This window comes from Verticillium alfalfae, genomic scaffold (genome assembly GCF_000150825.1).
Source record: "Verticillium alfalfae VaMs.102 supercont1.6 genomic scaffold, whole genome shotgun sequence".
Taxonomy (NCBI): Eukaryota; Fungi; Ascomycota; class Sordariomycetes; order Glomerellales; family Plectosphaerellaceae; genus Verticillium; species Verticillium alfalfae.
Genome location: NW_003315033.1, coordinates 1,666,969 through 1,692,988, shown reverse-complemented (window position 1 = coordinate 1,692,988; position 26,020 = coordinate 1,666,969). Strand labels below are relative to the sequence as shown.

The window sequence follows — 26,020 nt, the reverse complement described above, 5'->3', positions numbered from 1 at the left end:
CTGGGGTTCCTGAATACGTCACAAACTTGTCAATTACGGTCTTCTCCTACGCTTTTGCACCGGGTCTTTCTTTTTGCATCATTATCAGAGTTCCATGGTCGATGAAACGTGTTTATTGCCACGACTCCGATATACATGGCCTTCACATACCTATGCGCATTTCCTCCCAGCTTTGCTACTCTGCTTGTCGGGCGCTTCTTGGGCAGTACGTTCATCGCCGCGAGCATCAGCATCGCCCCAAGCGTTCTAGTTGATCTGTAGGAACCTAACGAGAGGGGCAATGTCACTGCTGTCTTCTTCTTCCACTTCAGCTGGGTGGGGCCTTCTGTCAAGTCCATAGTTTCTGGGTTCTGCGAGCTGAAAAAGGCCTGGCAATGGGCGTTCTACACGGCGTTGTGGGTTTGGGCCGCCGCAGTGATCCCCATGCTGACGCTGGCCAAGACATGCGTCCACGATTCAGTCGCAAAAGGCCGGCTGTATCAAGGCTGCTAAAGTCCCCGGCTATGAGAACTTCACGTTGTACGCGGAGGCCATGAGCCCTTCCCTCCTCGGCATGTACAAGATTGCCCTCACATGGCCATGGTGTCTACTCGTCAGTCACATCTCTACCGCGTGTGCCATTTACATGGCCTTTGCCTTCACATTGTACTATATTTTGTTCCAGTATCTACCCCACCGCTCTCTAGGATATGCGTGGGTGGAACCTTGGTGTTGGCCAGCTCCCCCTGATGGGGTCGGTAATCGGGGCTGATCTCGGTGTTGTTATAATGTCCCTGGATACGCGGCGTCGCATGTGCCGAAGCAAGAACAGACAAGAGCTACCACCAGAAGACCGTCTGCTTATGGCCATGCTCAGCGGTGTCAGGTTTCGGGTTGCAATGTTCTGGTTTGCATAAACAGGCCAATTCAAGTAGGCCAATCTTTGTGCCGTTTTGACAAGAAAAGGCGTGCTCTGTACAATAGAACTCGGCTAATGTCTGCAGCTCAAATTACTGGTCGGTGTCTGGGATCGCAGATGTTTGTCTATCGGCGAGTCTTCTGCTCATATTTGTTGCGATGACCAACTACCTACTGGACACCTATCAACATCTGACTTCGTCAGCTGTGGCGGCCAACATATTTGTCTGCTCACTCGGCTGCGCATTTCCTCCCCTGTTCACTAGCTTCATGTTTGAGGCACTTGATGGAGGTGGCGGAGGTTCGCTAATTCCCGGAGTTGCGGTGCTGTTTGCACCGGTCCCGTTCATATTTTACCGGCATGGTTCCAGGATACGGGCCAGGAACAAGGACGTCCCTACTGGTGCGACCGAGACAGCACATCTGTACAGTCCCGCGTAAGGTTCGAATCTAGAGAATGGCGGACAGCAGGTAAAGCAAACTCACATCATGGACGGCTCAAGACGGCAAGGAGCCTTTTGTACGATATGTATGCACATCCTAAAACACCACCGAGTAACGCTCGCGACGCATAGAGCATAGATATCAAGTACCTAGCTTGCGTTCAATCGCAAAGGGCTCATTTCCGCTATGTTTGGCCTCGTCATTAGCATCTGTATGCGTCTTCGATAATGACACAGTTTGGAGTTCTGTACCAACCATTTTGATGCCAATGCAGAGCACCTGTGGGTGGGGTGCTGAGGATCACCAATGACTGGTGGTGCAACGGCAGAGTGATTAGCACGCACTTGAACACAGTATTCGCCCTGCTCGGATTACCTTTTTAAGAAAGAAGACATGTCTCTCCCCAAGGCGGGAGAGCTTAAAACTATGGACGGGTGGCGGGATCCCAAAACCGTTGAAGGCAAACCCCAGATTGAGGCATGCTCTCAGGTTGTGGTATCCCCGATCATTTCGCTGCTTGTCTAGGCTTTACTACAACACCAAAATGGTCAGATCGATCAGGCCAGATCAGAAAACGAGCCAGCGAGAGGGTTCCCCCCTCTGCTCGCATGGCACGAACCATCATTCCCGCCCTTGGTCATGCCCAACGTCGAGCTCGGGATGCCCGTTTAGGCCTAGGAGAAAGATCAGCCTGCAAGTGGCCAAGGCCGGTTCCCCGGATTCATGGCACTTGGCTAAGGCTTGAAGCTAGGGGACTGGTAAGGCGGCAGAGGCTTGACCCGCACATCCCTCCGCTCAGTGGGTGTCCTCTCAAGCAATGACGTCTTGGCCCCGTCCCGACCGCCCGTTCTTCGCCCGTATTTTGGTCGTGTCACGTCTCAACGTGGAGAATTTCAAAATTTTCTACGTCGTGGGAAAATATCGCAAGAATGAAGCAGTGGAGGCTGATGATGTCAACTTCGTGGAGCAGAAGTGGTTTCAATGGGTCCGAAAGGGGAGACAAATTTAGGATCGTGATTCCCGTTTCCGGGGATTGTGGATGAGAGCACAGCAGTCATCAACTGGAAGCTTGAGTTCGCAACCACCGCGTTGGATTTCCATTCTCCCGGCACGTCCAAAAAAGGCATTCCTTGGCTGTGATAGAAAGTACTTGCAGAGCGAACGTGAGCGTGACCACGAATGTATCGGCAGACATGTTTTCGCCTTTTCTCAAGCCAAGACTTCCTCCGGGTGACATGCCGACCAGGTGAAGGATGTTGCCAGGATTTCGAGCCCTTCCGGGCGCTGGTGCCGTCTCTGAATGGTTCATTTTGCCCGACTGGGCCTTGTAGCCGCTTTGTTGCACGAGGTTGTGGAGTCCGAATTGAGTAAAACCGATGGGGCAACGTCGTGAGAGGCTGGTTCATAGATGACCTGACTCGGTATAGGGCGGTGTTATTGTTTCCGATGACGTCTTGGTACGATTCGTCTACTGACCATCTAATGTGTTGCTCCACATTTGAGATGTTGGAGTCGAAAGAATCCAGCGTGATGAGTGAAGGGCGATCCCATGAGGAAAATGGACTAACAAGCCTTCTCCAAGAGTCTCTGGAAGTATATGAGTCTGGGCGTCTCCTCTGATCTTCAGTCTGAACGTTGGCACGTGGAGTTCATTGTTCTTGTCCTACTCTTAACTTGTGGACCGTTTCTAGTGGACCTGGCGATCCTCAAGCCTTTCACAAACGCATCCTACTGTCGACTTTGTTTTTCCGACACAAGATTGAATCTTATCCATCAGACACCATGGGTATTGGGGACAAGTTCTTCGGCCTACGTGGCAAAAAGCTAGGATGGATGATCGGCTTCTGTGCTGGCATGGACTTTCTGCTGTTCGGTTATGGTACGCGCCTCTCGACGTCTAACATTCCGCTTGCTTGAGAAAGGCTAACCCTTCGCAGATCAAGGTGTAATGGGTGGTATACTGACGCTGAGGATTTTCTTGGACCAGTTCCCTGAAATTGTAAGTCACTTAGAACGCTGGAAATTGTTCCTTGTGACCACGCAGCTTGCTAACCAAATGCCTCCAGGACCCGGATGTATGTTGTTTCTTACCATGCGCCAAGCTCTGGCCGTACTAATGAAAGATAGACTGCCACGAATGCCGCTGAGTCGAGTACTCGTGCCACACACCAAGGCATCTCGATCGCAAGCTACAACCTCGGTTGCTTCTTCGGCGCCATCCTTGCCATCTTCATCGGAAACCCCTTGGGTCGCAAGCGTATGATCATCCTCGGCACGGCCATCATGGTTGTCGGCGCCGCTCTGCAGGCTTCAGCCTTTGGCATTGCTCACCTGATTGTTGGTCGCATCATCACCGGTCTCGGCAACGGCATCAACACGTCGACGGTGCCCACGTGGCAATCAGAGACGTCAAGCTCCCACAAACGCGGGAAGATGGTCATGTTCGAGGGTGCTCTTATCACCGCTGGTATCATGATTAGTTACTGGATTGACCTTGGGTTCAGCTTCGCTGCTGGTAGTGTCGCCTGTAAGTGCCCTCCTACTCAAGGAGTGATGCCCCGCAGTCGTGTACTGACACTTGTTTGCAGGGCGTTTCCCTCTGGCCTTTCAGATCTTCTTCTGCATTCTCATTCTTGCCACTGTCTGGAAGCTTCCTGAGTCGCCCCGGTGGCTCATGCTCAAGGGCCGCGAGCATGATGCAAGGGAGGTGATCTCAGCGCTGGCTGATCTTCCCATGGATCACCAGTTTGTCGAGAACGAATTTACGTCCATTAAGGAGACTGTCGCCGAGATGTCCAAGGTCAGTAGACTCATCCCGACGTAAATTGAACAAGGCACTGACGTTATCTCAGGGTTCCTTCAAGGACTTGTTTTCCAACGACGAGAACCGCCATTTGCACCGTGTTGTTCTGGCCTACGTCAACCAGATGTTCCAGCAGGTTCGTACAACCTACCGTTCAAACTGGCAGAAGAAAGCTGCTGACCTGTGCTCTAGATCAGCGGCATCAACCTCATCACGTACTACGCAGCGGTTATTTACAGCGGAGTAAGTCTCATGTTACTAACAAGGGTATACGAACGAATATTGACAAGAAACAGCTCGGCATGTCGCCTTTCATGTCCCGCCTTCTAGCGGCTCTCAACGGAACTGAGTACTTCCTCGCCTCGCTGCCTCCAATCTGGCTCGTCGAGCGCGTCGGTCGCCGCAAGCTCATGCTTTTCGGCGCAGCAGGCCAGGCCGCGACCATGGCCATCCTGACGGGCGTCAACTCACAGGATGGCACCGCATTCAAAATTACCGGAATCGTGTTCCTCTTCATCTTCAACACCTTCTTCGCCATCGGCTGGCTCGGCATGACGTGGCTCTACCCGGCCGAGATTGTGCCGCTGCGCATCCGCGCGCCCGCCAACGGCTTCAGCACGTCGGCCAACTGGATCTGGAACTTCATGGTCGTCATGATCACGCCTGTCAGCTTCAACGACATTGGACACTACACGTACCTCATTTTCGCCGTCATCAACGCCATCATCGTGCCCGTCGTCTACTTCTTCTACCCGGAAGCGGCCTTCCGCTCGCTCGAGGAGATGGACGCCATCTTCCAAAAGGCCAAGGGCGCCGCCGGCTGGTTCTCCGTCGTCAAGATTGCGCACGACGAGCCGAGGCGCTATGGCAAGAACGGCGAGCTTCTGATCGATCACGACGACGCTGAGGAGAAGGGCCGCCACATGCACCACTCGGTCGACGGCAGCGATTCGCGGTCCGCCGACGGCATGTTCAACCGCGTGGACGACGAGCGCAAGCGCAGCGAGAACTAGACTGGAGGATAGTGGTAACGGGAGCAGAGAGACTGTGGGAAAGTTTTATGCCATGACGGCGAAAGTCGAAGATAGGAATGGCCCTGCCGCGCGCAAAGGCGCTTACATTCTGCACAGATACCCCTTATTTTCTAACCAAGGCCTGGTCCCTTTTTTGCACATTTCATATAGGAGATCGTTTTCATAGAGAGATGGCCAAGTTTTACCTGATCATAAGAGAATACTATGCGGTCCTAATGTGAACAACTGCTTTCCCATCAACTCGTCCCTCGTGTGCTGTCCTGGACTGGCACCGGCGGTTCTTGCCTAGACACATCAAGCAGAGACTGAGAGTTGCTGCTGTTCGAGCCTTCGGCCTTGGTCTTCTCGAACTCTTGCCAGCGTAGGGTCTCCTCCGGCAGAAGCGCCCCTGGGAAAAACTCATCCCTCATAACACGGCCGAGGCCCGGGTACCGCTCCTCGACCTCAAACAGTGTCCGCATGACCTTTGTCTTGCCGATGGCCTCGACAAAATCGAGGGGCACCCCAAAATGCTCCGGGCGGCGCGTCCAGCCGGCGACGAAGACGTTCTGCAGGATGCCCAGGCCCCCAATGCCGAGCAGGAACCACGTGTCGTCCCTAATACCGGCGGCGGTGATGAGCAGGAGGATCCACAGGATGGCGAGGGCGAGCACGGAGCCCCGCGTCCAGTGGTGGGCCGACGTATCGAGGTTGTTCTGGCCGGCGGCTAGGTCGGCGAGGTTCATGCCGTGGCCGTTGCCGAGGATGACAATAGCGTGCTGGGCGCCGTTGCCGCGCGTCAGGACGTAGGCATCGCGCGAGCTCATGCGGCACGCCCACTTCTCGAGCCGCCACTGCGGCAGCAGGCCCGTCAGCAGCGCGAGCAGCGTGCCGCACGCCGTGATAAGGAGGATGCCCCAGTGGCCGGACAAGGCGAGCGGCACGGCGGCGAGGCCGAGCTGCAGCGCCATGGTGACGAAGCCGCTCCAGTATACGAGGTCGGGCTCGGGCAGGCCGGGCTTGCGCTCGGTGCTCGGGCGGTAGACGGAGACGATGAGGCCGCCGCGATGGGGCGTGGGGCTTTGGCCGTCCCTTGCCCTTGATCTCGAGCCATCGCTCATCGAGGACTTTCTTTCCTCCTTGGCCCTGGTGCCCGGGTGGCACCATGTCTCAAAGTCGCGCACCATCCTACCGATGATCCAACTCGAGTTCTCCATCTGTATGCCCGTCTTGCCGTTCATGACGATGCACTGGCAGTCTGGCGCCTGGGGCATGAGCTTGTTCTCGCCGACGGCGGAGGTCAGTGCCGACAGCGAATACGCTACCCATCCTGCATGTCGGTGTGAGCCGTTGTGACGGACCGGAACAAGTAAGGGGCAATGAGCATACCGAAGGAGAAGGTGACAGGCGCCACTCCACGCCCGGCAAGTTGAGCCAGGGCGCGAGCGACGATCTCACCACCGAGGAGGAGGAGTACACTGAAGACATCTCCAGGTCTCGTCCACTGGTCTCTAAACTCATTCGATGTCGACGCTGTTGAGAAGTCGCGCGACGCAATCAAAGGCAGCCTAGGCGGCATTGCGAGCTTGAGGCGGGACAGCCAGCGTCAACAGCTGCTGTTTGATGATGCTCGCCAGAGTGAAATTCCGCCGTTAAGCATGAGACGTAAGGGTTACGTTCAGCTCATTCGCGTCGTTGGAAAATCTCAGGCAGACACATCGCACGACTCAGCGATCAGTAGGCGCTTACAGCGGCTCAGGGTCGTAGATGGCCAGATGATAGCTAGCGCTCACCACCGAATCACTAGCTCTGAGCGACCCGTTCCGAGCTCCAAGGGCAGACGCGTTAGAGACATGGGTCAGGGGTTTTCGGTGGTGGCGGCGCCGTCAGCTGAACCATGAGCTGAACTGGGCTGGACACAAGCAACAGACCCAGCGTCGAGAACGACGCAACGTGCCCTTTTTCGACTTGGAAGTGTGCGATGGGGTGGCACTCCAGTGCTTGCCATGTGTATCGGGGCATAACCAGGCTATACGAGGCACTTAAAGTATAGAGGAGGCCGCGATAACTCGATTGAATTCCATAGCCGTAGCTGAACTTCTGAGCCTCGAGGCTTCCCTACCCTTCATCATCAAATCAGACAAGTGCAATAATCGCCCACACGATCACCCAAGTATCCACTTCTGGCTTCCGTAAATCGTTGTTCCAGGTACAGGAACAGCACTAGACTGGCCTTCGCTCTCGATACACAATCCAACCCGAACGCGGCAGACAAAGTCGCCGCGGATGCGGGACGGCGTCTGCGAGACACTTCTCAGCAACGCGCCTATTTCTTTAATGTTGTCGCCCTCCTCCGGCGGACGCTCGCCGACCCGGCACATGAGTATGACGGCCATCGCCTCGCCCTGCACCAGAGCAAAGGATGATGACTTGGACGGGGCGTCGATCTGCTCAACGGTGTATCGCAAGCTTGTCACCGAGTCCGAGACTACAAACATTCTGTCTTGCAGGCAGCGAACCGGCGCATCGTCCACGATCCAACCGGGCTTGGAGAACAGCAGAGCGCCGCCCTCAGCCTCGCTCTCGCGCTCGGCGTACTCGTCGTCCACAAGTGGCTCGCGGTACACGCCCATGGGAATCCAGCGGAAGCCTGGCTCGTCGTACCTCTGCCCGGGAATGAAGAGCAGCCCCGATGGCACAATGCTCTGCAACTGCACCCAGCGCCGCATGCGAACATGCTCATCCTCTGAGAACAGCGCTGGCAAGTGCTGCCGTTGACTGCCGCTGAGCGCACACATGATGGCGAAGCAGATGAACTTGTCCGACTCCTTGCTCGTAGCCCGCAACCGCATCGTTTCCCAAATAGCAATGATGCGCGTTGCCAGGACATCGGGGTGCGAATAAATGTGAGTGCCGCTCCACATGAGCTTCATGCCAATGAAGAATTTCTTCGTTTCCTCGAGCGTATACGATTGCAGTGCAAAGGTGAACTTGTTCCTCTCCATCTCCTCAAGCCGGCTCTTGCGAACGTCTGGCCTGGGATAATGGGGGCTGCCGTCGAGCCTCTTGGTGATCAGATTGAGGCCTTTGCCCTGCATGCGCTCCATTCCGTCGACGAAGCCTGGCATCGTGTAGCCCAGGGCGATACTTTGGTCGAGGTTTTCCTTCTTCCACAATGGCAGCTGCGCTGGCCCATCTCTAAACAGGAAACGTAGCCCCTGTGTCGAGAGGACGCCCTCCTGGAACGTCCACGCCCGTCGCTGCCAGCCCGACAGCCCAATATGCATGGCCAATTCTTCGTCGAGACAACCCTTGGCCTCGAGAGCTTGCAGCTCCGAGTCCAAGACGATGGTCATGTGCGCGGTAGAGTAGATCTTGGCCATGTTCGCAATGGCCAATTTTCTACTGTGGCCTCCGAGTGGCACGCAGAGCGTATCAAGCCAGATGGCAAGGGGTTTCTTGCGGTATTCTCGGATCGGATCGACGACGCGCTTGAGACCGGGAGCCATGAACTTGAAGGCCTTGCCGATGCCCTCGATGATCTTTTTTTCCGTCTGTCCGTTGGACTCAATGTCCTGGCCCGTCGTGTTGAGAACGTGGAGCGTCTCGTTCCAGCTCATGTCGACGAGTCGATCATAGAGGGACTGCAGTTGGCAGAGGGGCAGCGTGTTCGCGTGCGGGTTTCCGAGTCCATCAGACCAACTACCAAGTGTTAACAAGAGGCTACCACCGACACAGGGTCATCGCTCTTACACATGGCTGATGGCGATGTAGCTGTTCATCACAAGCCCGCCGTTCTTCAACTTGACGTCCAGCATGGGCGATCCGTACGCATCCACTCCAGAGTTCGTGATCCAGATGACCGGAATGCCCCCCTTTTCAATGATCCGATGCACCTCGCTCTGATCCACACCAACCATGTGGCACCGACAGCCTTGTGTGCGATGCTGCGTCACATATGTCTTCTCGTCAATATTGTTGAGGAGGCACGTCGCGCTCGAGCAGTTCCAGTGATCAAACGGCACAGTGCGCCTCTCCATGAAGCTCGCACAGAACATGGGAAGCTCTGACAAGAACTCCTGTGCAACAGCCACGTCGCGAGGACACCAGCCAGCGGCAGCCATTCTCGTGGCAGCCAGGCTGTCAAGCCCCCAAGTGCGGCCGCGGCCGAGGTTGAAAATGTCTTTGAGCGCGTGGTCCATGGTGCAGCCGAGCACGCCGAACGACAGCGTCACCTCCCAAGGCAGCGGGCTATCGGGGACGATAAGCAGGTTGTGGTAGATCTTGTTGATGGTGTTGAGGGCCACGCCGACACGGGTCAGCTGGGCGCGGCACTCTTCCACCGACTTTTTGGCGAGGGCTTCAATCTTGACGGCCCATGCTGATATGAGCCGTTCAAGGTGGCGCGTCGAGGCGCGGAACCCGTAGTCATCCATCTCGATGAAGAGGCTGAGGTCCGGGGGCTCATCCACAGTGAGCAATTCGCGAATAGCCCCATAGAACAGCCACGTCTGGAGAAAATCGGCGGTTTCTTCGCGCGGTTTTTGCGAAAAGTCACGGTTGTAAAGAGGGGTAAGTAGGAAGCCGCGGCGAGTCTGGTAGCCGTCGAAGTCAAGGCCATCATAGGGCTGTGAGGAGAGCAGCGGCACGCGGGGATATGGCTCGGACTTGTACTTGAAGTTGGGTAGATGATCCATGGTGACGGCTATTGATGATTTACGCACATCAATCTCATTGACAAAAACGGTCTGTCTTGCTCTTCAAAGACTGGTCATCGTTTGATGATTGTAGGCTTGGTTGCAGTCCGATGCTTGTATCGCGAGTTCTTAGGTCTGAGTGTCGCGATAATATCTTTATCATCTTCGTCGTAGCCCCTCAATTTTCAGCTTTCATGCAGGGTTGACTTGTAGCGCCGTCAACATCGGTGATGGTGTTACGGGGGCTCGGGTCTGGCCCAATAACCCGCGTCGCATGCAGGGTATGAGGCGCCACATCGTATCAGGGGTCTGAAGACGGTAGCATTATTTCGTCCCACGATGATGGGTGTTTCGTCTGACTGCTGTAGGGCTGTCTGGGACGAGGAAATGCTGCGTTGTCTGTCGGTCAAGACGACTGCCATCACAATGAGCCGGGCGAGCCCAAACTGCAATGTTGTGAGCGTGTCGGGATGTCGTCGCTGTAATGTGGAAACATCGTTCGCGGGCTTTACGCCCTCCCAGCACTGCCGCAAATGTCCATCCACCGCTCGACCTCGTTCTGCAGCACAGCCATTCCATCATCCATCAGCTGCGTCAATGGTTTGTGCGCGTTGGCCTTCAAGTGAGCGCTCCATACTTCAAGCAGCAATTTGTTGACGTTCAACTTGACGGCGCCATGTTGGATGCACCTGCGCATAAGATCAGGCGAGAAGTCGTTCGTGCCATGGAGCGCCATGATGACCCGCCCAGCAATCTGCCTGTTTATGGCCGCCAATCGGTCCAGGTCCAGCTGAGGACCTCGCGCGTCATAGTCGCCGTGGATATTGCCGACGCTCGGCGCCAGCAGGTCAACGCCTGCAGCGATAAAGTCCTCGACCTGTGCGGGGGACGTGAAGAGCGCTGTGTCGGAAGAGTCAGAGGCACGGTTAGACAACGAGGTGAAGGCCTCGCCGACTGACCTTGTAGGTTCCCCGTGTGCGCGATGCCATCTTCGCCACCGTTGATACGCCCGCTTTCGGCCTCGACGGCGATGCCGCGCTCGTGGCAGATATGCGTGAGATTTTTCGTCCTCTTTAGATTTTCGGCATGATCGTGATGGCTCATGTCGACCATGATGGAGTCAAAGGGGAGTTGATCCGCGACATGGCGGATCTGCTCTTCGTCCTGTGCGTGATCAAGGTGCAGAGACAGCGGGACAGTCGCCGACTTGACGGCTGCCGCTGCCGCCCAGGCCAGCGTCGGGAGCTGGGTGACGGTCGACGGGAACAAGAGCAAGATCAAGGGTGATCGCTTGGCTTCGGCGGCTCGGACGAGGGCCGTAAGATGCTCAATGTTGTAGCTGTGTCTGGTCAATCGCGTGTAGCGGGATGAGCGACAAGCACCTACCATATGGCAGCCAGCACACCGTAATGTCCATCAGACGCAGCTCGTACAATCTGCAGGGTTCGATTACTTGATGCGCGGGATGGATCCATGGCAACTATCGGGCGAAAGGCTTGAGCGAGAGGTGCAATGACAGAGGGACCAAAGATGTGAATAGCACAGGTAAGGCAGTCGGTTTGGGCGCTACGCCTTCCTCTCGAGTTTGGTCGACACAACATGTGACCGCCTCCGCTCGGCCGGGCAACGCGCACTCCAAGTGAAGCATATGCGCTACAATTGTCCAAGGCCGGTCTCTCATGGATGTGATGGATTGACTGCGCAGCGTTTGCTGCAAAATGGCAAAAGTGATTCAGGGGAGGCTCGAACTCCCGACCTTCAGTGTGTTAGACTGACGTGATAAACCAACTACACCACCGAACCGATGTTGAAAAGTAGACAGATTTGAAGAACTATAGCCAGCGCGTATCATGCCAAGATCCAGTTTACTGTCCATGTAGTCCAGACATTGGTATGAGCAACAGTACCGAATGTTACGCCTGAATTCACTCGGTTTCTATTGGGACCTTCCTTCCAATAGCACGATGTAAGCATCCACTTCCGGCTGAGAATCGCGTTTGCCTGATAAACGAGCATCAACTCAGTTCCCACATCGACACCAAACCATTCGTCCCAAAAACAGCTACCAATGGCCAGCCACTCTAGAACACCCTCCACGCCTCACAATACTTCGCCAAACATCTCTCATCGCTTGTCGCCACCCTCGTGTAACGATCAGCAGAAACGAAATCGCATGCGGGGTCGGTCGGCCTCCCGCAGAGCCCGAACCTATCAATGTCCCCGAGGCGGCACAGAGCTCTGGTGAGCAGAGCTGCATATGCATGATGCTGATGGGCAATCGCACAAGCAGGCAATGAAAGCTTTCGAGATCAATATGATCTTGAAAGCAAAGGACTTCCCCGCGTTCCATCTTGGGGAAACCAAATGTGCTCTCGCTACCAACTACAGAGCTCAGCCTCAAACAGATACAAACAGTCAGAGCCATGTTCCCTCCCGGCGTAGCCTTTGCCCTGGTACAGCGACCTCCTGCAAGTTACAATACCAACGAACAGCCCGACTGACGTTCTCTCTGCAATAGCTCACACTCCTGCTCCTTGGCGCAGCCATGTACGTCTTCCCACGAAGGACCAACTCTCCCGCCATGAAGATGTATCCCTGACGAGCAAGAACAGCACCCTCCACATCACCAGCGCGAACCTCTCCCTCCCCATCGCCCCCAACCTGACCCTGACGACCATCCTCCTCCTCCTCCTCGCGGCCCTCAACACCGCCTTTCAGCCGCGTCTCCTCCAGGCCGCCCGCACAACGCGCTCCCCGGTCGAGCGCATCCTGCCCCAGGCTCTGCAGTCGCTCCAAGCCATCCTGACGACGGCCCTCGCGACGCTCCTGCTGCAGTCCACCACCGCGTCATCCCCCCTCCTCGACTGCGCCCTCGCCTCAACCTGGCAGCGCCTCTTCCAGGCCAAAGACGCCCCGCACCTCCGCGCCATCCAAGACGCCCTCGACTGCTGCGGCTACCGCTCGACGCGCGACCGCCCCTGGCCGTTCCCGACCCGCGATGTCGACCCCGGCCGCTGCGCCGTCCGCTTCGACCGCCAGACCGCCTGCGCCGAACCCTGGCGCAACGCCCTCGGACGCAACGCCGCGCTCGGCCTCGCCGTCGTGCTCGCCGTCGCGGCCATGCAGATCGCCTCACTGGCTGTGGCGCGGGGGGCGGAGTCCTGGCGGGATGCGTGGTGGGCGCGTCGCGGCGGGTGGTGGTGGCGGGGCAGACGGCGTGGGCTTTCGTCTCCTGGTCGTGAAGGTGTTGTGCGGCCACTGCTCGGGGCGCCCGAGGCAGGGGACGAAGGGGCTGATTCGGATGTGCCTGTGAGCTATGGGGATTTGTCGCCGACGGCGAGGCCGCGGAGGGGCATCGACGATGGGGTCGTGGAGAATGGGTCGCGGGTGCAGCCGTCTTTGCTGGAGACGAATGCGTGGGGAGGTGAGTGATAGAGATCCTCGTGGAGGGCAGGCAGGGTGATGATGCCCAGGGGTCGAGCGATGGCAGGTTCCATTGGGAAGCCATGGCGGCGGAGGAGTCGGAGGTCAGGCACTTATGTCGCTAACCCATGTGGATGGATGTATGGGAACCAAAGGGGCATAACTCTGCATAACACGAGCGGCATTACGAGTCGTGCAGTGGTAGCAGCTACCTCGTCAATGGGAAATAGAGACGCAATTCGACCCAACATTCTTCTAGCTTCGACATGCCTGTTCATGTCTTAGAGCTACATCTTTACCGGCGTGCTTTGAGGCCAAAAACTTCCGCGTTGGCCATTCTGTAGTACCTCATTCTAGACATCTCTCGTGGCAAGAGGAGAAGTTCGTCTCGAGATTTTCAGGGCTGGTGCCTTTAGGTGACAGGCTTCTAGCCAGGAATATAATGCTATCAAGCAGCTGGGCTAATCATCAATGGTAGAGTATATGCTTACCATAGAACAAATAGACAACTTGAGATTTTGTTTTAACCATATCCTCCTAGTGCAGTCCTGTTGCCAAAGCTAGCGGATCAGCAGAATGAAAGTCTTCCGTAGATGATATCCGCAGTCAATTGTCGGGTAGGCGTTAGAACCACATGGATTCTGGCTATTCGTGTCCCCTTTATACGCTCTCTCATGGTCCCAGGCCCTTCCACTTAACCCTGTTCCGTGGCTCCGCAGTTGCCTCATGACACGCATGATATGAGCGCTAAGCGCTCGAGTTGAGGTTTGATTGCGGAGCCGAGGTGTCGGGACGATGATAGGTACATCGCAAACCAAAGTCGACTTTACTGCAACTATACAGCGAATGGCCTGGTCGCATATATTTCAAGCAAGCGATGTAGCTTATGCGTTCTGTTCAATATTCATGATCCACGGAACCTTAGACTGCAACTGAGCCAATCAAAGTATTCTCCGTCCGTTGCGCACCGCTCGAATGTGTCGGAAAATTAACCACATCGGGATCGGGTGCCCACCTCAGTCGTTGAGCAGGCGAAACCTGGTACTTGGATCTACTTGCACGCTTGCGAAGGACTGACTAGAGTACCCCGATTCTGGGGCGTACCCCATGGGGATGAAGCCTCCTAGCCTGAAGCTGCGGGCCTCGTCGAATACACAGCGAACGCCTACCTCGCGCGACGGCATTTACAAAAGCACATCGCCTCCGTGTGCCATAGCTTCCTGGCCGTATTGTTATTCCTCCAATCCTCTCCCCAATTGACTATCTGATTACGACATCTTGCTATCAAGCACGGCGATATGGCTGCGAATCCTAAATCATCCGCTGTCATGAGCCACAAACTCGATGCTGAGCACACGGAAAATGCTCTCGTGATAGAGCAGGTCGCTGAAGGCGAGACAACCCTATGGACATCCATGAAGGAGAACCCTCGCGTCATTATGTTTGCCTTTTTGGCCAATTGCGGTTCGTTTCTTTTTGGGTACGATATTCTTGTGCAAGGCGCCATCACGGCGCTTCCCATGTTTTCGTAAGTTCAACGCCATCCACAGCTTACGGAATTCCAACTAACAGCAATGGTCTCTGCCAGCATGACCTTTGGGTCCCCTTTCGGAGACCAGATGATTCTACCGGCGCTCTGGCAGGGTCTCTGGCAGGGCTTCAATGCCATTGGAATCATGATTGGCGCTGCAAGCAACGGCGTTGTCATGGATAGATTTGGCCGCAAGATCATGTTTGCCGTAGGCGGGCTCGTCTCATCTGTCGGTGAGTTCTGGCCATCAGGCAGGCAGTGCAAGAGAAAGTCGAGCTGACGAAACAACCTGCAGGCACTGCACTGGTCTACGTAGCATCCGATGTTGGAGGCGTGGACTCTAGACGTGGCGTGTTGCTCGCTGGAAAGTTCGTCATAGGCCTCGGCATGGGCATCTTGATGTCCACCTGCCAGACGTACGTCTCCGAGATCTCGCCTCCGAGACTTCGGACTGTCCTTCTTGGCTTCTACGCTTTCTTCATTGTGAGTATGAAATCGGTGCTTCACCCTGCATGCGCGGTAAAGAGCGGGCTCTTATTCTTTCGTGTTCCAGACCGTCGGACAAATGATGGCCATCTCCGTGGTCTTCTCTCGCGTCACAGTCATGGATTCTTCGGCGTTGAAGATCCCATTTGCCTCGCAATGGGCGTTTTCCGGCTACGCTGTTCTCGTAGCGGTCCTCGTCCCCGAGAGTCCCGTCTACCTAGCAAACTGTGGCAAGACCGAGCAGGCACGCAAAGCGATCCAGAAACTCACTCCACACGCATCTGTCGATGAGCGCATCTCTGTGATTCTGGCCACATCCGACCAAGAGACGACACCGGACGGAGAGGCTGCGACGTTCGCCGACTGCTTCAAAGGCACCGACCTCAGGCGTACGCGCATCGTTGCGGTCCTGAACACGCTGCAGCAGCTGATTGGCGTCTCCCTCATCGCCAACTCGACCTACTTTTTTATCATGGCGGGCATGTCCCCGACCATGTCGCTCACCATCAACCAAGCCGGCGTCGGCGCCAGTATGGCCTGCACGTTCATCTCGTGGTTCGTCATCGCCAAGGTCGGCCGGCGAGCTGCCATCCTCGTGAGCTTTGTCTGTGCCGGGGCTCTCTTCGTTGGCATGGGCATTGCCGGCTTCTGGCCTCGCGATGCACAGGCGCTCAGGTAAGAAGACAATTTTCTCACTACATGATCGGAAGGCCTAGCTGACATGATCTGTCAGGTTCATCGGCGTCGCGCTCGTCCTGGCCGCATGCTGCAGCAATCTCGGCACAGGCACAGCCTATCCCATCGTGGCAGCCGAGATACCGGCGACCAGACTGCGCGCCAAGACGCTCGGATTGGGCTTCGCGGTCAACGCATTCATGATGTGGGCTTTTAACTTTGTCGTGCCGTACATGTTCAACGCAGACCAGGGCAACTTGGGTGGCAAGATCGGGCTAGTATTCGCCGGGTTCTGCGTCGTTGGCTTTGTCGTCTCGTTCTTCGAGATACCCGAGACCAAGGACATCACGTACGGCCGCATCAACGAGCTGTTCCAGACCCGGACGCCGGCGCGGAAATTCAGGGCCATGGCCGTGTCCTATGAGGCGGAGGACACCGCTGCGACGGGCGACGCGTAGCTGAAGCGTGGGCCAAGGAGGGCTGAGCATATTGGACGCGGGCCAATCCTCGTCGGTAAACTAGGTGGTCTAGGTAGTCTAGCCTGTGGATTTGGATCTGATGCGGTTGTCATTACAAGTAGCCATCCGTCTAAAGAAGGGGGGCAGATCTTGTTCACCCACCCAAAGGTCTATACGACTCACCTACCCTTAGCCTATCTAGGTATCTTAGCTGTTCGGAGAAAATCGTTTCATTCATCCTGTTGGTCCTTTCACAGCGAAACCTTGCTTGCTGCTGGGCACTTAAAGTGGGCACTGATCCTCCTTGCATGTCCCAAAATTCCGTGCTCGCTTTTTTCCGTGTCACTCAACCGACATCTCATGTAACCATCGCTCGCAACGGACAGAATGGCAGAGCTCCAGCCTGTTCCTGCGCGGCTGACACGGCCCGGGCGACAGCGCATGACGACCAGCTGCGATTTTTGCTGCGGAAGAAAGATTAAGGTATTCCAATACCGAATCCCGTACCCCGATTGGTGTGGATTTTGGCTGAGCGCCCTGTCCTGCAGTGCGATGCGAAGAAGCCGGCATGCACCAACTGCGAGCAAGCTGGGCGAGTATGCGAGACGCGGCGACAGATCATGAAACGAGGGAGGAAGACGCGACAGCTGCGATCGTCGGACAGATCCGTGGACGTGCCTAACCAGGCTGCCGCGGAACTGCCATCGTCTCCCCTCGCCGAGGTTGATCAGTCTGGCCCTCGTCGCTGTCCCCCGCCCGTCCGTCATCTCGAACCGCTTGCACAGGGACCCGAAGACAACAATGGCGACGGGTTTCATAATGATGTCGACCCGGATGACGAACGAGCAAGTCCAGGCGAAGGTCCCGCGGCGCAGACGTCGTGTCTCGATGAGAGCCCGCCGGCTGTCTGCGCCGCCGATGATCACTTTCAATCGCGGACTCTGTGGCAGCGTTTGCAAGCCGCTGGCGTACGGTCGAGCGACGCTGTGACGTACATCGGGGCCACTCTCGAGCTCTTTTATGCCAACATCTATCCCATCTTCCCCGTCCTGTACCGGCCAGACGCCGACCGAGCTCTTGACGCGATGCGGTGGCAACCACAAGAGGGTGGCATTTGGAGCGACAGAGCATTTTCGCTGCTGGCAGCCGTGTGTGCCTACACGCTGGCAGTTCTCCCTCCATCCGTTTCAGGCGCGAACTGGGCCATCTCGGAAGCGTTCTTCCAAGCTTCAAAATCAAGTCTGGACTCGTATGCCGTGGCTGACATCGAAAAGCCAAACAGCTCCTCGGTGTTCATTCGCCATCTACACGCGGCATGGCAGTATACAGCCGGCAGGTCCGATGTGTCCTGGTATATCATGGGAGAGGCCATCCGGCTTGCTTTGTCCATGAGATTGTTCGACGAGCGATCCTACGACGCGATGGAGTATATCGAGGCTCAAATGTGCCGTCGTGCATTCTGGCTGCTGTATTCGTCGGATAAGTCGGCTGCTGTTTCGGGACGACGCGTGATCGGCCTCAGTAGGACTCTGTTCCAACGTGTGATCCCCCCGGCTTATCCCGCAGATCTCGGCGACCAGGACAGAGTTTCCATGACCACGTCCGACGGTCTGGAGCAGGAATTTGGACTTTCCAGTGGCTTCAATGCGAATCACGATCTGTGGCGCGCCTCGGAAGAACTGCTTGCTCATGATGACGAAGCTGCCGGGAATCCCATGCCAGAAAGCCATTTCGTCACACGTATTGATCAGAATTTCAGGTGTCTGTCAGCTGCGTACTACAGATTCCAGACGTGCTTGGAGGGTCTGCCGTTCGTCCTTGGTTTCCATGACGCATTCGACGCCACAGTCCATAGCTTCAGGTTTCGCGCCGCGGATGAAGTGCGAGCCGAGGTTCCTTTGGCCCTTCGCATACAGCGGAGCAACCTGCAGATCACGTATCAAGCCCTGAAGATGGTTTGTCTGCGAAAGTACCCTTCGCTATTCCGGAGCCCCAGGCTTGACTGCTTGGACATGCCTGCGGTGTCCATCGCCTCCGCCTGCTCACCAGCGGGTTTGTACGCGGCGGACATCCCGAGCATGGTCAACGGCTCACCATCGAGCCATGTAGGGACTCTCGACTCGAACACGTCTGTGTCTCATAGTGCGGCAACCGTGCCACAGCCCGAGGCACCTTTCCGACGCCATGCCGTGATAGAGGAGACCATTCGAATCACGAGAGACATTCTCTTTGTCATCCACACTTCCGGCTTGGAGGTGCTTCGGCTGAACGGCGAGGCTTGCGCGGATAAAATCCGCATTGTTGGGGCATCCATCCTTGAGCTTCTGGCACACCAGCCCCTTGGGCTAGCTTCGACTCTATCGAGGGACGCTACAAAGTATGCGGAACTGTTCCCCCACATTCTAGCCATGCTGGACAGCAAGGCAGCTGACCAGGTGGGAAAAGAGCGCGGGTGATAGTTCCGGCCAGTCTATTATCCGCTATTTTCCGTCGACCCCATCGATACCTGCCAAGGCGTCGAGAATCGAAGGCTGGACCTCCGAGAATACACGGCACTAAAGTCAAGCCGTGGGCAGCTTGATGAGTTACGAAACAATGGTGCTATTGGCATTCGTCACTCTTACATTCAATCGGACGAATGCTCTCGTCCTGCAGTATTCCGTTGCAACGTCTTCCTATCCATAAAGAACTGGGTGGTCCGCCTCTTGATCTCTTGGTGTCAGAGTACTCTCTCTCTCTCGACGCCAACAGCATGTCACTCGGAAACGAAGAGATAAAAGCCCATTCCTCGGCTGCTGCCCACAGCCCCGCGGACATCTCTGAGGAGCCCCTGCCCCGAGATTTCGAGTATGGGACGGCCACGGCTGCGTACCAGATCGAAGGAGGTGCATATCAAGACGACAAAGGGCTTTCCATCTGGGATGACTTCACCCATCAGGAGCCCAGCAGGAGCAGCGGGACAAACGGCGATGTCACATGCGACCACTACAACCGCTTCGAGCAAGATGTCGCTCTGATGAAGTCCTACGGCGTCGACAGCTACCGGTTCTCGATCAGCTGGCCGCGTATCATCCCCCTCGGAGGCCGTAGGGACCCCGTCAACGAGAAGGGTGTCGACTTTTATAATCGTCTCATCGACTGCCTCCTCGCGCACAAGATCAAACCCATCGTGACGCTGTTCCACTGGGACCTGCCTCTCGAGCTCGAGAAGCGCTATGGCGGCCTTCTCAACACGGACGAGTTCCAAAGGGACTTTGAGAGCTATGCTCGCGTCTGCTACGCGCGCTTCGGCGACCGTGTTGGGAGGTGGATCACCTTCAACGAGCCCTACATCTTCAGCATCATGGGGTACCACATGGGCGTCTTCGCACCGGGCCACAACGAGGCCGGTGGCTTCGACACAACGAGGGAGCCCTGGCGGGTGGTGCACAGCATGATCGTCGCCCACGCCAGCGCCGTCGAGGCGTACGCTTCAGAGTTCAAGGACCAGCAGCACGGGGAGATCTCCATCACGCTCAACGCCGAGTACGCGGAGCCCTTCGACCCGGCCAGCGAAGCCGATCGCATGGCGTCGCAGCGCCGCATGGAATTCTACCTGGGCTGGGTGGCGGATCCCGTCTTCCTCGGCGCCGACTACCCCATCGCGATGCGCGCCCAGCTCGGATCCCGCCTCCCTGACTTCACGCCCGAGCAGAGACGTCTTGTCCGGCGCACTGCCCCTCTCAACACGTTCTTCGGGCTGAACCACTACTCGTCGCGCTATGCGCGCGCGCGGGACGCGGCGCCGGCGCCGGACAACTTCAACGGAAACGTCGAGGAACTGCACTTCAATTCGGCCGGCGAGGACATTGGCCCGCTCTCCGGCGTGTTCTGGCTGCGGGCTGCGCCGGAGCAGTTCCGCAAGCTGTTGAGGTGGATCTGGACGCGCTACAGCAGGCCGATCTACATCACCGAGAACGGGACCGTCTGTCCGGACGAGGAGAAGCTGCCGGTCGAACAAGCCGTCAAGGATGACTTCCGAGTCCGGTACATCGCGATGTATCTCAACTCTGTCTCCAAAGCCATCTATGAGGACGGCGTCGTTGTCAAGAGCTACACGGCCTGGAGCCTGATGGATAATCTCGGTGAGTGTGATCTCCCGACTTCAGATCCCATGTGGGTAGGTTGTGTCATGCAAATCATGCTAATTGCGAAACTCGACAGAGTGGTCCGCGGGTTATGCGCACCGTTTCGGCATCACGCATGTCGATTTCGACACCCTTGTCCGCACGCCGAAGCAGTCTGCTTTCTACCTCCGTGAGACCATGGAACGACGAAGGGGGCGAGTATCGAATGGACTCAAGGCGTCGTGATGGAAAAAATTGTATTTGTCTATTTCTATCGCATGTACTTGTGCATTGTCTTCTCGTTTTTCTTGTTCTTTACTCACGCTGTCATCGTCTCTAATGTCCCATTCTCGCCGCCTAGGCTTTCTGCCGAGCAGCAATCCTCAAGGTCGCATCTAGCTGGCACGGTAGCGCATGATTTTACATCCTGGTGAATGATTTGCCAGGGCAGTGTATAGATGGAACACAATTTTTCTCTTCACCCTCAGCAAAATCCCCAAGTACCTAGTCATACTTATTTCACAAAGAGCGCAACGTGTCCTGTACATCATACACCCGAGTTGTGCTTGTCAGTCGCTGACGGCGTAAATTTCGTAGTCATAATCGGCCACAATCCAGGCACCTTCAACACCGACCCGGAATGGCCCAAGCCTCCGAGCAGACCTGATTCTGTCGTTTCTCATGACAAGGCTTGTGCGGATCATCGTCGTCGTTGTAGTCAGTCATTTCGACACCCAACTGGGCATCTCGCCGTGCCCGCAGTCTTCTCGCAATCCGGTCCTTGATCTGGCCTCCCGTCGCGCCGCGATCCCCAACTGCATACGCTTTCAGTGCTTCAACAAGCGGACAGTATCTATGGCCAGGCCACGAGACAGAGAGTAATGTCGCAGATCGGCGCAGCTTGCCCTGCGAGACTCCATCTCAGCCACGAATATGGTCCTTCGTGAGCGAGGCAGGCTGCCCGTACCCAATCGTGATCAATGCAGTAGTTTGGCAGTGGCCGGAATATTACAGCTTGTAATCTAGCGAAATCCAGGTGTACAACTTCGCCAGACAAAATTGCACTACCTGCCAACCCACGCTATATTTCGGGAAGTGGAGGAGGAGGAGGAGGGGCGCTGGTCTCGGAACATGGACTTGACTCGCTGGCTTGCGCCGTGGGGAGATGGAGCGTGACTAAGTAAGAGCAGCGCTCTACTGCAGACCAAGGCTCATGGGGTTCAAATCGAAAGTAGCCATCATCAAACTGCAGACGTTTTGTGTTGGCAACGTAGGCCCTCCTCCTTTGGCCAAGGCACTGTTCGTGTTCTTGTCTTTGCTCGCACGCAAACATCCTCTCGTTGTCGGTTGCTTCTTTTCCCGTCTTGCAAGGCGTCCACAAACTCGGGAATGCCTCTACACATAGCTCCCACATCTCGTATGCGTCCAGAAAAGTGCCCAAGGCATGAAAATTATAAAGGGGTATTCATTTTTTATGTAACCGCAGCCGGAAGCTGCCCGTCCACTCGCCTATATCCAACACGTCTAAAAATGCAGAGCGTCTAGAAGTTGACAGCATGCCCGCCCATCCTGCTGACCCGAGGATCCCACTTCTGCCTTTGCTGCCGATCAATCTCCCCGTCCTCCATGTCCTCCTTCTCCATCATGGCGCGCCTCCGCGCGCGGCCGGCAAACGGGCCCCTGCCCTTGCGGTACGCCCAGCCAATGAGGCCGCCAATGGTCAGCACGCCGGCGACGAGGCCGAGCGAGATGGGCAGCGCCGGCATGAGGGCGCCGCTGCCGGAAGAGCCCGTGTTGGCCTCCTCGGCCGTGGGCAGGGGGGCCAGCGACGAGGTGGACGCGGGCGGCGGGATGGCGAGCGGGAGGGTGGTCGTCGGTGCGGCGACGACGAGGGTCGTGGGCTGTGGGGGCGCGACGATGAGCTCCTCTTCTGAGGAGGTCGACGCCGAGGGGCCTGCGCGGATGGAGGAGAGCAGGGTCGTTGGCGGGCGGGTGATGGCTGAAGGCAGGTCCGAGGGGATGCCGGTTTCTGAAGTCGTCAGGGACGTGGGGAGAGGGAGCTCTGAGGAGGCTGTGAGGCCGGGGATTGAAGGTTCGTCGGTGGCATCATCGTCTGCTGGCCTTGATGGTGTTGAGGAGGGACTGTCTGAGCTCGTGGGTGTGATTGTTGGTCGCTCGTCAAGATCGACGGATGTGGGCTGGGGTGATAGCGTCGAGGAGCGGCGATGTTCTTCTCGTCGGCACGGAGAAAGGGAGGAGGGTGGGCGTGGGCACGCATGCCGACAGGAGGTCGTTGAAGAAATCGGCCATGATGAAAAGCGGGATGCGTGTGAAAGATTTTGGGTATAATGCTGCCGTGTCTTGACGGTGATGATAATGTGCCGCCCTGTCGTCAATGTTCGAGATGGTGGTGTTGCAATACTGATTCAATGAGATGCTGTCTGATGCTTGAGACGGGTCTGATGTGTGAGATGCCGTCTGATGTGTGAGATGCCGTCTGATGTGTGAGGTCTCGTCTGACGTGTGAGGTCTCGTCTGACGTGTGAGATCACGTCGCGTGATGGAGTGAGTGAGCGAAGGTGAGGGACGTGAATCCGAGTCGAGGGTTCAAAACGAGGGACCCAAATCCAATACTACGTTCGCCGCCAGGGAAAAGATGATAATGGGGGGGGAGGGAGAGAAACGGATGGTGCGAAGAAGGAGACAAGGGCTTCTCAATATCAATAGGAAAAAAAAGGAGAGGCAGGTTCGGTTCACAAGCCACCCGAAAGGAAAGTCCAGCTCTCAATCGGTCGAATCAGGAAGTCGTCGAGAATTCCTCGCAAACAATAGAGTCTCCTTCCAAACCTAGCACAGGAATGTGGGAAGGAGGGAAGGGGGGGGGTAGGAGAGGGCCTGGCTATCTTTAAACGGCGAGGCACGAGAAGAGAGTATGCGCCGTTTGGGACACTTGGGAAGGCGTGGGACGTCGGCACCCGGCGCCAGTGACGCACGATCTGCGGGGTGATCTGCAGGGGTCCGCGTCGCGCTCGCGCTGCCCGAGGCTCTGCGGCGTGCGTTTGTTTGGCTATGTAGTGGTCTGCAGTGCACTGGAGCCCTGAGGCCAAGGGACCCCGGCCCCTTGAACCCCTGATCCAGGTCTCGAGCACAGCGGCAGTCGCCCTGGGCCTATCCACTCCGCATCCGTCCTTGACTCGACACCAGGCCCACGCCTTGAACGCTGATGGGGGCCTCCCTCCGTTTCAGATCCAGAGGCGGCGCCAATGCTTCTGCCACGGCTTCAGCCAATGTCGTCTGCCATCTGAATCTCTCTTCCCGTCCCACACTGCCTCCTGCCTTGCCTTGCTTGCCTCTTGGCCTGCCTTACCTTAGGTGCCTGCCTCAAGTCGCTGAGGTACCTTGAATGCCTCCAAGATCGCCACCTAGTCTCCGCCTGAGGACCCAGCACCCCCTGACCATCCTTCCCAAACCAGCACGACGGCCCCCTTGGCGCGTCCTTTTTCGTCAAAAAGTCCAGTGACCGACCTTTCGGCACTCACCTGCCATGCGCGATGGAGTCTCCGGGGTGTATGTTTGCGACCTCGAAATGCAGACTCCAGAATGTTTCCGCGTCGCCGCCCGCCGTTTCTACTGTCCAAGCCCCCAAAAGCCCCTCCCCCACCAGAAAAGGCCAAGCCCACCACCCTCAGGAACGCACGAGTCCCCACCACCACCACAGTCTGTTTCTCCCTTCTGCGCCTCAGACCCTGGCCCCCCTTTCCTTCACCTCAGCTGGGCCCCCCCCCCCCCCAATTGTTTCCCACCAGCCTCTGGAAATGCCGCCTCGGCACTAGCGAAACTCCCCGTACGTCCAAGCTGCCTGACCCAAGTAGAACGCGAGGACCAAGAGGCCAGCGGAATACCGCACGCTGGCATGTACGATAAACTAGCACCATGCACGAATGGGACAAACTCCCTTCCGCAACCGAACCGACCAGCCAGCGGCAGCAGGGACGTGCTCAGCCAGGTCCACGCACAGATCAACAACACCCGCGCACAGAGGCGCCCACCCCCTTTTTCCACAGAGCCCAGCTTCACCCCTCTAAATCACATCCCCAGCAAGGCCGGGCCGCCAGCGCGCTCGTCTGTCATCACGAGGAACCGCCCAGCAACAAGGGCAGAAAGCCTGGTGCCCCTACTCGAGCCAGTGACGTGAGAGCAAATCCCAACACCCTAATGACAGTCCAGACAAGAGCCCAACGTCTTTCATCAGAGCCTGGCAGCGACGAAAGATCATCGTGCACACGTGCCTGTGCAAGTGACACCGACTGCAACCTGATGAAGTCATACAACATCACGATCTCCGCTCATGAAACGCTCCCAAACAAATGAGCCAGCTTTTCCGAGAAAAATCAATTGTCTATCCATTTTCAAGGCGGGTGGGTTGTTACATTTTCCCCCGTCCCTCCCCCTGTCACCGTTGTAGCTACTTGATGCAGAACCTGCGCTCATGATGTGTGTTGTGCCGAAGGACGAAACCCGGAGTTTGGTATCGGACTTGCTGCTTCTGCTGCTGAAGCAAAACGAAGGAAAAAGAAAAAACCAAAGAGTGGAAAGTGACACAGGAAAGAAAAAAAAAGTGAATGAGGAGTAAATGTGTTACTATTACAAGCAAAGTTACCTGTTCCCGTGGCCGAAACTTGCAGTTTCACTTTCATACAAGCCACTGAAAATGTACACACGAACGAAGCGGTGGCACCACGTCACCTTCTCACCCTCTCACCACCCCAATGGCAATCACTCTTACGCCTTGTCCACTGGCTGCGGCTGCGCTGGTCCGGTCCACTTCTCGTCGCTGTCCCGGCGACCCTTTTCCTCCTGCAGTGGCGTCGAGTCGTTCATGCCCGAGGACGTCGACGGCTGGCGCTCAATCGGGGACAGGCCGCCAATGCTGGCAGCGATAATGCCAGGCATACCGACAGCCGATCCCATGGCGGATCGCATCGGCGACATGGACGACCGTTCGTCTTCTGAATTGGAGCCACCCGTCCTGCTGCGGCTGCGCGTGCGTCGGACCGCCTCCACAGGGTGTACGATGGCATCGCCAACAAGGTAGATGCGGCCGCCGCGGATTCGCTTGAGGAAGAGCAGATCGTCGCGGATACCCTGGAACGCTGTGCCGACGCCGTTTTGTGTCTCCTCGTCCGACTTGTTCTTCTTGCGCTTGAGGAACTTGGGCATCGGGATCCTGGGCATGTGCCTGTCCACCCAGTGGGCGCACGTACGGACGATCGAGTCGGGGAACAGACGGATCAGAACACCAATCGGGATCGAGAGGAAGCCGAGCACAAGCGAGATGCCCCATTGGGGTCCGGTCAGGGGTACCACGACAAAGGCGTCGCTGCCGACGAAAACGATGAGAACCTGGCCGCCCACCATGATGGCAAACATGACCAAGAAGAGGCGGTTGCGCGACAGACCCTCAAAGATGTTCAGCTCGTTGTCGAT

The 26,020-nt window shown here is 56.7% G+C and overlaps 10 protein-coding genes and 1 non-coding gene across 11 annotated transcripts in view; 6 read left to right on the top strand and 5 right to left on the bottom strand.

The window, feature by feature from the left end:
• Positions 1–3,006: 3,006 nt before the first annotated feature.
• On the top strand, positions 3,007–5,157 carry VDBG_05627 (sugar transporter STL1; the record flags this gene model as incomplete). Its single annotated transcript, XM_003004468.1, has 7 exons — positions 3,007–3,220; positions 3,279–3,340; positions 3,408–3,416; positions 3,469–3,868; positions 3,930–4,141; positions 4,194–4,280; positions 4,441–5,157. 7 exons carry the CDS (start codon positions 3,124–3,126, stop codon positions 5,155–5,157), a joined length of 1,584 nt encoding a protein of 527 aa, XP_003004514.1.
• Positions 5,158–5,414: 257 nt separating this feature from the next.
• On the bottom strand, positions 5,415–6,736 carry VDBG_05626 (conserved hypothetical protein; the record flags this gene model as incomplete). Its single annotated transcript, XM_003004467.1, has 2 exons — positions 5,415–6,487; positions 6,547–6,736. The coding sequence occupies 2 exons, from the start codon at positions 6,734–6,736 to the stop codon at positions 5,415–5,417; spliced, it is 1,263 nt and encodes a 420-aa protein (XP_003004513.1).
• A 481-nt stretch (positions 6,737–7,217) lies between these two features.
• Positions 7,218–9,944, bottom strand: VDBG_05625 (HET domain-containing protein; the record flags this gene model as incomplete). The annotated part of the gene is made up of 2 exons (XM_003004466.1): positions 7,218–8,859; positions 8,911–9,944. The coding sequence occupies 2 exons, from the start codon at positions 9,852–9,854 to the stop codon at positions 7,323–7,325; spliced, it is 2,481 nt and encodes an 826-aa protein (XP_003004512.1).
• Positions 9,945–10,362: 418 nt separating this feature from the next.
• On the bottom strand, positions 10,363–11,329 carry VDBG_05624 (fructose-bisphosphate aldolase; the record flags this gene model as incomplete). The annotated part of the gene is made up of 3 exons (XM_003004465.1): positions 10,363–10,754; positions 10,814–11,193; positions 11,241–11,329. 3 exons carry the CDS (start codon positions 11,327–11,329, stop codon positions 10,363–10,365), a joined length of 861 nt encoding a protein of 286 aa, XP_003004511.1.
• Positions 11,330–11,582: 253 nt separating this feature from the next.
• On the bottom strand, positions 11,583–11,657 carry VDBG_15119. Its single transcript has one exon. It is a non-coding gene; the product is annotated as a tRNA-Val (tRNA).
• A 511-nt stretch (positions 11,658–12,168) lies between these two features.
• On the top strand, positions 12,169–13,693 carry VDBG_05623 (predicted protein; the record flags this gene model as incomplete). The annotated part of the gene is made up of 3 exons (XM_003004464.1): positions 12,169–12,307; positions 12,373–13,278; positions 13,635–13,693. 3 exons carry the CDS (start codon positions 12,169–12,171, stop codon positions 13,691–13,693), a joined length of 1,104 nt encoding a protein of 367 aa, XP_003004510.1.
• Positions 13,694–14,575: 882 nt separating this feature from the next.
• VDBG_05622 (maltose permease MAL61) lies at positions 14,576–16,427 on the top strand (the record flags this gene model as incomplete). Its single annotated transcript, XM_003004463.1, has 5 exons — positions 14,576–14,805; positions 14,866–15,041; positions 15,104–15,291; positions 15,362–15,969; positions 16,028–16,427. The coding sequence occupies 5 exons, from the start codon at positions 14,576–14,578 to the stop codon at positions 16,425–16,427; spliced, it is 1,602 nt and encodes a 533-aa protein (XP_003004509.1).
• Positions 16,428–17,047: 620 nt separating this feature from the next.
• Positions 17,048–18,883, top strand: VDBG_05621 (conserved hypothetical protein; the record flags this gene model as incomplete). Its single annotated transcript, XM_003004462.1, has 1 exon — positions 17,048–18,883. One exon carries the CDS (start codon positions 17,048–17,050, stop codon positions 18,881–18,883), a length of 1,836 nt encoding a protein of 611 aa, XP_003004508.1.
• Positions 18,884–19,179: 296 nt separating this feature from the next.
• VDBG_05620 (beta-glucosidase A) lies at positions 19,180–20,779 on the top strand (the record flags this gene model as incomplete). Its single annotated transcript, XM_003004461.1, has 2 exons — positions 19,180–20,551; positions 20,631–20,779. The coding sequence occupies 2 exons, from the start codon at positions 19,180–19,182 to the stop codon at positions 20,777–20,779; spliced, it is 1,521 nt and encodes a 506-aa protein (XP_003004507.1).
• Positions 20,780–22,177: 1,398 nt separating this feature from the next.
• Positions 22,178–22,898, top strand: VDBG_05619 (predicted protein; the record flags this gene model as incomplete). Its single annotated transcript, XM_003004460.1, has 2 exons — positions 22,178–22,625; positions 22,717–22,898. 2 exons carry the CDS (start codon positions 22,178–22,180, stop codon positions 22,896–22,898), a joined length of 630 nt encoding a protein of 209 aa, XP_003004506.1.
• A 2,417-nt stretch (positions 22,899–25,315) lies between these two features.
• The window catches only part of VDBG_05618 (calcium-transporting ATPase), a gene marked incomplete at both ends in the record, with an annotated part of 4,362 nt that continues 3,657 nt past the window's right edge, over positions 25,316–26,020 (bottom strand). The window contains one exon of the mRNA XM_003004459.1: positions 25,316–25,993. Coding sequence (XP_003004505.1) covers positions 25,316–25,993 — 678 coding nt within the window. The remainder of the gene's footprint in view (positions 25,994–26,020) is intronic.